Genomic DNA, 12,183 nt, shown 5'->3' with positions numbered 1-12,183 from the left:
AAACACAAATCATAGAAACAATCAATAGTTTTATCAAATAGAATGACAATAATGAGATAACATACCAACAGTTATGGAATGCAGCCAAAGCTGTTCTTAGGGGAAATTTTATATCTCTAAATGCTTACAGGAATAAAATAGAGAAAGAGGAGATCCATGAATTAGGCATACAACAAAAAAAGCTACAAAAAAAGAACAAATTAAAAATCCCCAATTAAATATACCAAATCAGAAATTCTGAAAATCAAAGGAGAGATTAATAAAATTGAAATTAAGAAAACTATTGAACTAATAAATAAAACTAACAGCTGATTTTATGAAAAAGCCATTAAAATAGATAAACCTTTGGTAAATTTGATTAATAAAGAAAGAAGAAAACCAAATGACCAATATCAAAAATTAAAAGAATGAATTCACCACCAATGAAGAGGAAATTAAAACAATAATTTGGACCTATTTTTCCCTGGCTGTATGCCAATAAATCTGAAGATCAAAGTGAAATGGATGAATGTTTACAAAATTATAAATTGCCCAGATTAACAGAAGAGGAAGTAAAATACCTAAATAACCCCATCTCAGAAAAAGAAATTGAACAAGCCATCAATGAACTTCCTAAGAAAAAGTCTCCAGGGCCAGATGGATTTACAAGTTAATTCTGCCAAACATTTAAAGAACAATTAATTCCAATACTATATAAACTATTTGGAAAAATAGGTGAAGAAGCAGTCCTACCAAATTCTTTCTGTGATACAAATATGGGGCTGATACCTAAACCAGGAAGAGTCAAAACAGAGAAAGAAAATTATAGACCAGTTTGACTAATGCATATTTTTTTTGGCAGTCCTCACATGCAAGACTAAGGAGTGTCCATTTCATTTTATTTATTATTTCATTTTTTTAACTTAGTATTTTATTTTTCCCCGGTTACATGTAAAAACAATTTTTCACATTCGTTTATTAAAACTTTGAGTTCCAAATTCTCTCCCATCCTACCTCCCCTCATTGAGAAGGTAAACAATTCAATATAGGCATACATGTGTAGTCATGCAAAACATAGCCTTAATTCACTAATGAATATTGATGCAAAATTTTAAATAAAATATTATCAAAAAGATTGCAGCTATTTATCATGAGGCTAATACACTATGACCAAGTGAAATTTATACCAGGAATGCAGGGCTGGTTCAATATTAGGAAAACAATCATCATAGTTGATCATATCAATAACAAAACTAACAGAAATCATATGATTATCTCAGTAGATGCAGAAAAAGCTTTTGACAAAATACCATACCCATTCCTACTGAAAACATTAGAAAACATAGAAATAAATGGATTTTTCCTTACACTGATAAGTAGCATCTATCTAAAACCATCAGCAAGCATTATATATAATGGGGATAAGCTAGAAGCTTTCCCTAAGATCAGGGATGAAACAAGGATGTCCATTATTACCACTGTTATTCAATATTGTACTATAAGTGTTGTCTTTAGCAATAAGAGAAGAGAAAGAAATTGAAGGACTTAGAACAGGCAGTGAGGAAACAAAGCTATCACTCTTTGCAGATGATATAATGGTATACTTAGAGAATCAACCAAAAAACTATTTGAAGTAATCGACAACTTTAGCAAAGTTGCAGGATTTAAAATAAACCCACATAAATCATCAGTATTTCTGTATATTACTACAAAGCCCTACAGAAAGAGATAGAGAAATTCCATTTAAAATAACTGTAGGCAATATAAAATATTTGGGAGTCTACTTGCCAAGACAAACCAAAGAACTATATGAACGCAATAACAAAATACTTTTTGCACAAATTAAGTCAGATCTAAATAATTGAGAAAATATCAGTTGCTTCTGGGTAGGCCAAGATAATATAATAAAAATGACAATTCTACCTAAATTAATTTACTTATTCAGTGTCATGCCAAACTATCAAAAAGTTATTTTATAGAGCTAGAAAAAATAATAACAGAATTCATCTGGAAGAACAAAAGGTCAAGAATATCAAGAGAATTAATGGAAAAAAATGCAAAGGAAAGTGTCCTATCCGTACCGGATCTTAAATTATATTATAAAGCACCAATCATCAAAACTACTTGTTTTGGCTAAGAAATAATGTTGTGGATCAGTAAAATAGGTTAAGTTCACAAGACACAGTCGTACACAACTATAGTAATTTACTGTTTGATAAACCCAAAGACTCCGGCTTCTGGGGTAAGAACTCACTATTTGACAAAAAAACTGCTAGGAAAACTGGAAAATAGTATGGCAGAAACTAGGCATAGACTAACGTCTTACACTGCATATGAAGATAAGGTCAAAATGGGTACATAATTTAGACATAAAGGATGACACCATAAGCAAATTAGGAAAGCAAGGAATAGTTTACCTGACAGATCCATGGAGAACAGAAGAATTTGTGACTAAACAGGAGATAGAGAACGTTCTGAAATGCAAAATGGATAATTTTGATTACATTAAATTAGAAAGTTTTTGCATAAACAAAGACAATGTAACCAATTTTAGAAGGAAATCAGAAAGCTAGGAAACAATTTTTACAGTCAGTGTCTCTGATACAAAGTTCTCGTTTCTAAAATATATAGAGAACTGGGTCAAATTTATAAGAACACAAGTCATTCCCCAGTTGATAAATGGTCAAAGGATATGAACAAGCAGTTTTCAGATGAAGAAATTAAAGCTGTCATATAAAAAATGTTCTAAAGCACTATTGATTAGAAAAATGTAAATTAAAACAACTCTGAGGTATCATTTCACACCTATCAGATTGGCTAATATGACAGAACAGGAAAATGATAAATGTTGGAGAAGATGTGAGAAAATTGGAATGTTAATGCATTGTTGGTGTAGTTGTGAACTGATCCAACCGTTCTGGAGAGCAATTTGAAACTGTACCCAAAGGGCTATAAAACTGTGCATATCCTTTGATCCAGCAATACCACTACTAGTTTTGTATCCAAAAGAGATCATAAAAAAGGGAAAAGGACCCATATGTACAAAAATATTTATCTTTTTGTGGTGGTCAAGAATTGGAAATTGAGAGGATGCCCATAAATTGGGGAATAGCTGAACAAGTTGTGGTATATGGATGTAATGGAATACTGTTGTGCTATAAGAAATGATGAGCAGGCAGATTTCAGAAAAACCTGGAAAGACTTACATGAACTGATGCTGAGTGAAGTGAGCAGAGCCAGGAGAACATTGTATACGAAACAGCAACATTGTGTGAAGAATATCTTGGATAGACTAAGCTCTTCTCAGCAATACAATAATCTAAAACCATTCCAAAAGACTCATGAGGGAAAATGCTATCCACATCCAGAGAAATAACTATGGAGTCTGAATGCAGATCGAAGCAGACTATTTTCTTTCTTTTTTTTTTTCTTTCTCGTGGTTTTTCCCTTTTGTTCTGAGTCTCCTTTCACAACATGACCAATGTGGAAATATGTTTAATATGATTGTATATGTATAGCCAATATTAGATTGCATGTCGACTTGGGGAGGAGAGAAGGGAGAGAAGAGAGGGAGAAAATAGTTGGAACCCAAAATCTTATAAAAGTGAACGTGGAAAGCTATCTTTACATGTAATTGGAAAAGTAAAATATTAAGTGGGGGGAAAAATGGAGTGGGCTGCCTTAAGGTAGCATTAAGGTTGAGGTAGCATTCCTTGCTCCCTGTTACCTAAGACCTTTTTTGATCCCTCTACCTATTACTGCCCTTTATCTCCTCAAATTATATTTTATTTACTTATCTATGTACATGTTATACATAGCCCTTTAGTGTAAGGTAATCTCTTTGAGAAAAGAATTATTTCATTTTTATCTTTGCATCTAACAGTACCTTGAACATGAGGGAAACTTCATAAGTATTTTTTGCTTTGTTTTAAAATTGCATTAATGCTTTTTTTTTTTTATAACAATCATTTCCTGTTGTTTGCAGTCACATAGGGCTGTGGTGGATGTTAGCTTCGTTGCTTGTTTCTCTCAGTCAGGTTACTCAGGGAAGCTGGTTTTCATTCACTTATTGAACCTGCCCCATGCATTAGCCTAATCACTCTGTATTTTGACATTATTCTAGGAGTAGATATATGTCCATCAGTCATATCACTTCTACTTCCCTCCTTTCTTTTCTTTAATAGCTTCAACCAGTCAGTCAGCAAATGTTTATTAACCAGTTACCATGTGCTGGGCCCTGAGTTAATCCCTGAGGTTACAAAGAAAAGCCCTGTCCTCAAGGAGCTCACTTTCAGTTGATGGAGAAAATGCAAATACCTGTGTACATATTGTATGCAGTTTAAATAGAAGACAATCTTAAGGGAAGGTCAAGTTGGGGGTGGGAGGGGGTGGGGCCCAAAGAAAGAGATCCTATATGCCAGATCCAGTATTTTTATAAGTAGCTTAATTGGACTAGACAAAAGATAATAAAAATAGAAGCATCACTTATATGTACAATAACATCAATATAAAAATATATAATTTTGAAGACACAAATTACCATGATTCCAATGAAGTCTGAAATTTACTTATTGATAACTGATGAATTCATGGTATAAGACATTTTTTTTAACATAGGGATTTTTTTTTTCTTTGCTTTACTATCCATATTTGTTACAACAAATTTGGTTTTCCTTTTGATAGTATAGTTGGTGGGAGGGAGAGAAAATAGATTTTTTTTTCATTAAAAAAATTAATTTAAAAAAATCTGAGCTCCAAAGCCTGTAATCTGAGCCTCTGGGGACTTTGGGACTGTTGGACCTCTTGAGTTTGGGAGGGCTGAGCTGAAAGGAGCTAAGCTGATTATTGGGTGTCTGCACTAAGTCTGGCATCAATACTCGTGGCCCCCCGGTTACCTAAGGAGAGGTGAATCAGCCCTGGTTGGCATTGGAGCAGGTCAAAACTCCTGTGCAGATCATGAGTGGGATTGACATGTGAGTATTACTAACACTTCAGCGTAGGTGAGAGAGACTCATTTCTTTAAATTAAAAAATAAAACACACACACAAAAAAACTTGTTGAGATCAAGCTCTCCTTCCTCTCGGGACCCTTTTCCAGCCGCTGCCCCTGCCAGTTCTCTTTCCTCAAAGGCTGCTTTCCATCCACCCAGTATTTTGCTTTTGTGTATTAATTTATGTATCATGTGTCTGTGTGTTGTCTCACTTCATTAGGCTTGTTTTTGCTTTTTTTATGTATCTAGTGTTTAGCATAGTGCTTGGCACATATGCATGTTGATGGTTGTGTTTTTTTTTTTAAAGTATTACGGGACATAAACTGATCCTTTCTCATATCCATCCCCTACTAAAGACAAAAGCTATTTCTAGGCTGCAGTTCATCTCTGTCCCTTTCCCCGCCAGTTCATTGATCTCTTCTCTCTTCCCCTCCCCCTTATCTCTTCCTCTTTCTTTCCTCTCAGCCTAGGAATGAGGATTAACCCAGAAGTTCAGTGTCCTATTTTTAGGTTTCCAGTCCCCCCATGAAAGCTAAGAGAACTCATGTAGTTAACTGACTATCCTGTAGTTAGAACTCAGGGTGAGAAGCCTGTAACGATTCTGATGGTAGCAGCTGTGCAAACTGAACGACAGAATGGAGGCTTTCAGGTCCCTCCACAGGATCTGGAACTTGAGAAGACTTTGGTCTGCCCTACCAACAAAGCAGTGCAAATGGGGTACAGATACAGTGCTCCAGAGGCTAATGCTAATGTGGCGGCAGCAGCAGAGGGCCAGTCATGGCCTTGGATGTTTGGCCTTTGGGTCCCTTCAAGTCCCTCTCTTGCCTTCACAGATCTTACCCCTTTTGTCTACTAGCATTCACATAAGCCTGGGGGCTAAATGCCATATCAGATCATCAGTGTGCTGATGGGAGGAGTAGAATGTCCCTTACTGCTTAACAGCTAAAATAGTTAAGCAAAATCAACCAACTTAGCAATGGTGTCTTAATAGCATTTCACATCTGTAGTTCCCTTACCTCTCTACCAGGGAGGGAAGTGTGTTTATCTCTTTTCTGTGACCAAGATTAGTCATTACAACTAGTAAGAGTTTGGCTGCCTTTTAGGGCTGCCTTTGTTCTCTTGGTGAATATTGAATAAAATTAAATTAGTGAGTTTCCCGCATCTTAGATGTATTCAAGCAGAAGTTGGTCTTGTTAATGGTGTTGTATAAAGAAGATTCCTGCTCTAGTTAGGGGTTAGACTGGGGTGATCTCTGAGGTTCTTAGTGTAAGATTCTATTATTCCATAAAACTTTAATGAGTTACAGATTGTAGAATTTGTTCAAAGTCATTATAATAATGTATAATGGACGTAAGATTTAAACATAGCTCTTCTCTGAAGAGCTTGAAGGATTTGGTTCATATGCTCAATAAGACATTTTAGCATCATGCAAATATTATTATATCTGAATCTTATTCTTTATCCTACTGACAGTGTACCACAGTATTTTGGGTTATAATAATTATAGATATTTGGAAGCTTTTTAAACTTGAATAGAGAATTTTCTCTTAAAGGTTAAGAAGGCTCATTTACTTATATTTCAATTTCTGTAGTGCTTTCCAAGAAATTGAAGGCTTATGTAAGTTGATGGAATTTCATAATACTTGCAAGAAAGGGAGAGTAAAAAGAAAGGTAGAAAATGAAGAAAACTGAGATTAAAAGAGGATAGAAGAGAGGTACTGCCATTTAAGTGAAGTTAAAACACCAAAAAATTATACTGTCAATTCTAGCATGGTGAGAAGAGATAAGACAATTACTTTTCTCTCTTCCTTTGTCTGGGCCAAAGGTGATAAAAAACAAAAAACACTGGTAGCGCTTGTTAACGTTAGCCCTTGCTGCCACCTGGTGGAAATTCATACCCCGTTCTTCTATGTTTTGATTACAGTTTGCATGATTAATAAAATAAATTTGTGAATTGTTAGGATTTCTGAACCCACCTAAATGAAACTAAGGAATTGAAGTATTTCATCTGCTATGAAATCTTTGGACATTTTAGATTTCTGAATGAAGGAATTGTTTTTGAAAGGCTGGTTTAAAAGCTTCCTTACGTGAAAACATTGGGAAAAGTTGCCCCCTCCCTCAAAAGCTCTCCCACTAAAGTAATAATTCATTATTATTCCATTATTTTTATGTGATGGAGACATGGATGGAGGTGTCATGATAAGTTATGTTCCCTTTTTTTCTTATTTTCTTTTATATTATTCTTATTTCATATTGGCCTTAGATTTTTAAACCAAACATTTCTTTGATAGTTAACTAAATTGAATCCCAGGCCACACTTTCTTATTGTTAATATAATTACTCCATTTTCCTTAGCTTGAAGATGATATTGTCGTTAAGCAGAATTACTTCAGTACGATAAAGAATTTTGCACTTCAGGTCTCTTCTGAAGACTGGATGATTTTGGAGTTTTCTCAGCTTGGATTCATTGGTGAGAAAAATAAAAGTTTATTAATTTTTCAAACAATGTTCGTTTTCTCAGAATATTTAATTGTAATTTTACCTTAAAGCTCATCTTTTATTGAACATGGGAAAATAAATTTATTTTTCATATGAAAGGAAAATTGCATAGTTTGTAGAGTGTTAAAGACAGAGGAGTAATGGCATAATTAAATTAAAGAATCCTTTTACAATTGTGTTTCTATAACAAAATCTCAAATAAGAAGAACAATGTTGAAGAGTGCCATAAGATTATAAGATCGTAGACTCAGAGTGGGAACAGGTCTTAGAGGACATAAAATCCAGCCCTTTCATTTTACAGATGAGAAAACTGAGTCTCAGAGTTTAAGTAACTTCCCAGGTTTACACATTAAGTTTCTGAGTCAGGGTTTAGAGCCCAGGTCTTCCGGATTCCCAGTAATTGCTCTGTCCCCTATGACCATTTGTGGTGCTTGCAGCACACATTAAAAAATGTTTTTGGAACATTATTTCTTCAGGGGAATGAGTGGAAATCCCTGATTTATGATATTCTTGCACTAAGGCAATTAAGAAGACATGTTAAAAAACTGAAGTGTTGAGACACAAATTTAAATATGAAATTTAGACGACTATAATTTCCAGTTCTTAAAGCATTTTAAAGTAAGGGTCTCTTATTTCACCTTGGTATTCATTTAGTACTCAAATGCTTAAAAATTATAAAAGAAACCTGGAATAGTGTGAAGTTTCTAAAACATATCCCCTTTTATGGAGATAGAAACATGTGTCAGATCCAGCATGTGTTTTATAGTTATACAGTTCTAAATTTGATTTTCTACTTAAACCATTTATGTTCCTTCATTGTGGCAATAGAGTTCAGTTAAATAATCATTTATTAAACCCAAAACTTTGTGCTAGGTGCTAGGGAGACAGTGTGGTTTAGTAGATATGACATCAGATCTCACTTCAATCAGTCTTTGAGACACTGGGCTAGTAGTTAATTTCTCTGAGCCTTAGTTTCTTATCTGTAAATTAGGCATAATAATAGTATCTACCTCACAAGAGTTTTGTGAGAATCAAAAAAGGCAGCATATGTGAAAGGCTTAATAATAGTACATACCTCACAGAATTATTTTAAGGACCAAATGAAATAATGTATGTAAAGGATTTTGCAACCTTAAGATTCTATATAACAATTATTATGGAGTGGAGGAATAATTATATGTGGTGTATCTCTGTATGATCAGAAGAATGTTATCTGCTTTGCTGTGTTTTTTTTGCTCACTGTCAGTGCAGCAGGCTTTGCTATGTGGATACGGGGCTGAAATAAAGCTTAGTTCTTGAAATGTTTGCTTGCTTTTAGCAGAGGTCATTATTTAGTTCATGCAATTTCCTCTCATAAAACAAAGGAAAAATAATACAAATATAGAAATTGTAGGTTATAACTTTGTACTAGAAAAACATAGACTTAGCACTAGTTGTTTAAACCTAAATCAGAACAACTTCTTGTAATAATTGGAATTAGGGCTGTCTTCAAGTTTCAGGATCTCTTTAAAATAAGAAGACTTAAGCATTTCTTCTGCTTATAGAAATTCCCAATTTTGGTAGCAAATAACCTTTCCAAATGAGTTATTAAAGTATAATCCAAACACTCGAAAAGGTCAATGCTCATGAACCAGAATTAGTTCTTTGAAGGAGCCTTTTTTAAAAAAAGAACTTATACAGTCCTTTTACTTTTTATACAATCCTTTTTTAAAGGATTTCTTGGCTGGAGATAGGTGGGAGAAGCAGTCATCCAAATTGGCATTCAGATTGGGATGATGGTGTTGCATTTCTTCTAAGATGATTTTACCTTTTGTATAGGAAAAGTTTCATCTGTAGTTTATAGTATAGATGCTTCCTCCTTTTGGGGAGTTCCATGATGATGATTGGTGAGGAGCCAGGTGTTTTCGTCTTTCCACCTTGAGCTTTGAGTTCGCAGTTGGTTGAGGGGCATGAGAATATGGCATTGTAGTTTCCTCATTTACTCAACTGAGTAAATAGCTACTGAGTAGGGGAGGGTTATATGCGGAGGTATAACCCTAATGGGTTATACACAGATGCTATGGGACCACTAGGGCACATATTGGACACTTACTGAAAAAGTTATAATTGATAACCTTCTCAGCTGCTTTCAGGGGAGAAAACAAAAGGAAGTAATAAAACTACATAGGTAGTAATGTCAGAAGGATAGTTTTGGGTTACTCTCAAAAAGGACTGGAGGCTTCTAATGGAGGAATTTGCTAGTTTTCTCTTGTGATTCTACTTATGAAAGCTAATTCAGGTTCTGTAGGGGAGGGGAAATCAACTTCCCGAATACAAAATCCTTTACAAAGAGAAAGGCCTTTCATTATTACAGTAGAGACAGATATTAAACCTATGATAACATGGGTAAGGAGAACTCTAGATAGGGAAACATCTTCCACCAGTGCTGGTCAGTACCTTCTCTGCAGTAGCTATGCATAAATGTGTAGATGAATGTACATATACTTTTAGCAAGAACTCATTTACATTCCCCAGTGAGGAAGGCTAGCCCTGGAGTTACAAAATGCTAAAAGACAAACATCTTTATATGTAGAATAAGAATGGTAATAGAAACCACAAATCAGACCCTATGAAATGAATTCTGGCAGTTGAGTTTAAGGCTCAAGTTCTTAATTTAGGGTCTGTGAACTTGTTTTAAAAATTATTTTGATAACTATTTCAGTGTAATTGACTTCCTTTGTCAAATGAGATAATATTTGTAAAGCATTCAGCACAGTGCAGGACATGGAGGTGCTTAATAAATGCTTGTTTCCTTCCCCTTGTGATCCTATGTATTTTATTTTGTGCATTTAAAAACATTTTTCTGCAAAGAAGGCCTTAGGCTTTACTAGACAGCCAAAGGGACATGACACAAAGATTTAAGGGATCTTTTTTTAAGGGGTTCTACAACAAAGCTCTGTATTTCATTAACTTATTGTTTACTTGGAATATCTTTTTAGGTAAAATGTTTCAAGCGTCAGATATTACTTTGATTGTAGAGTTCATATTTATGTTTTACAAGGAGAAACCTATTGATTGGCTTTTAGACCATATACTTTGGGTGAAAGTCTGCAATCCTGAAAAAGATGCAGTAAGTTAATTTCTCATAAAATAACACTTGTTCTGTAATGTATTTTATTTAAGGATATTTTACTGGTTTAGAAATGTGATATGTGAAAACTTAGACTTATTAATAAAGACTGCATGGAGTCCCTGTTTAAATACATAGTATAGATTGGAATTGAAGTAGATTAAACTGCATTTGTGGGGGCAGCTAGGTGGCGCAGTGGATAGAGCATCAGCCTTGAAATCAGTAGGACCTGAGTTCAAATGTGGCCTCGGACCAAACACTTGACACTTACTAGCTGTGTGACCCTGGGCAAGTCACTTAATCCCTATTGCCTAAAAACAAAACAACAACAAAAAAAAACTGCACTTGCATATAGGGGCTTTTGAAAAGTTTTTTTTTTTAATTGTGTCATTTAGTAAAGATCCAGGAAATTTGCTTTACTTGCCAAAACCCTTTTCTGTACACTTCCCTCTAGGGGTCATAAGGTGTCAGTGTGTCCTTTTATTTCTTTCTTTTTCCCTTTCCCTTTCCAGCATCATTAGGTCCAAAGACAGGATGTACATGGTACAGCAGTTCCCAACTTTTTTTTGGTCCTTATACCCCTTGGTTTTCAATCAGCCATTTCATAGTTCCTGTTCAATATGGAAGGAAGGAAGTTCTATAGTTTACCATGTTTGTGCATGTAAGAAATAAAAAATCACTTAATTTCAATAGGATAATATAGTTATTTGCCAAATATTCCCTGTACTACTTTGACAGGTTTCTTATACCTCCTAGGGGTATACATACTACAGATGGAGAACCTCTAATAGAATGCAGTTTTCAATTAATTTTTTTAAAAAATGTAGACCGACACAACATTAGGGTTTGAAGGAACCTTAGTGTTCATCTAATCTAATCCCCCTCATTTTACAGATTAGAAAACTGACATCCAGAGAGATTAAGGTACCCAGGGTCACAACAGCAGTTAGAGAAGAAAGGACCAAAATTTGTGTTTTCTGATTCCCAGTCAGTACTCTTTACCCTGCACCATGCTCATGCCAACAATTATAGAGTCACTACTTTTTAAGTCCTAACTCTAAACTATATATTTGTTTGCTTTACAAGCAGTTTTTTCCATTATCCCAGTGAGAAAAACGTGTGCTATTTCTGCTTATTGAAGTCTCAGAGACAGGAGCACCCTGTGCTATTTATTTAATTGGTGATAGGAATACTACTGGTGATACATAAAGAAACTGAGATAGATTGGTCTAAGTAATTGTTCTACGTCTGTCTGGTATCTTTAAAGAAAAAAATGGTCTAATCGACTGTACCCTCTTGCCTCTCCTTTTTTTCATAATTCAGGTGTCTCTTCCTCTTGTCCAGAAATCAGGAGATATATTGGACATGAAATCCCATGAAAACATGATTTATGCAAAATGTACCCCCAAAGCACATATTTCTTTTTAATTATAAAGTTTTACAAGGAATACTTATTGAATAATTTATTTGAATAACTTATTGAATAACTTATTTGTAATTTCAGTAATTTAAAAATAATAGTCTAATACAAAAATCATCTGGGTTTAAGGGGTAGTGGTGGAGGTGGTAGTGTGTAGAATGAGGATGACAGAGGAAAAGGAGTGTA

The 12,183-nt window shown here is 34.6% G+C and overlaps 1 protein-coding gene across 2 annotated transcripts in view; it reads left to right on the top strand.

The window, feature by feature from the left end:
- The window catches only part of MGAT4A (alpha-1,3-mannosyl-glycoprotein 4-beta-N-acetylglucosaminyltransferase A), a 76,837-nt gene that overhangs the window by 48,481 nt on the left and 16,173 nt on the right, over window positions 1-12,183 (top strand). For both annotated transcript variants that reach the window (XM_027856635.1, XM_027856636.1), the window contains 2 exons: window positions 7,325-7,439; window positions 10,447-10,577. In XM_027856635.1, the coding sequence (XP_027712436.1) occupies window positions 7,325-7,439; window positions 10,447-10,577 (246 nt within the window). The remainder of the gene's footprint in view (window positions 1-7,324; window positions 7,440-10,446; window positions 10,578-12,183) is intronic.

Source organism: Vombatus ursinus, unplaced genomic scaffold (assembly GCF_900497805.2).
Source record: "Vombatus ursinus unplaced genomic scaffold, bare-nosed wombat genome assembly UNPS02011591.1, whole genome shotgun sequence".
NCBI classification, from domain to species: Eukaryota; Metazoa; Chordata; class Mammalia; order Diprotodontia; family Vombatidae; genus Vombatus; species Vombatus ursinus.
This window is presented reverse-complemented; position numbering and strand designations above follow the sequence as displayed.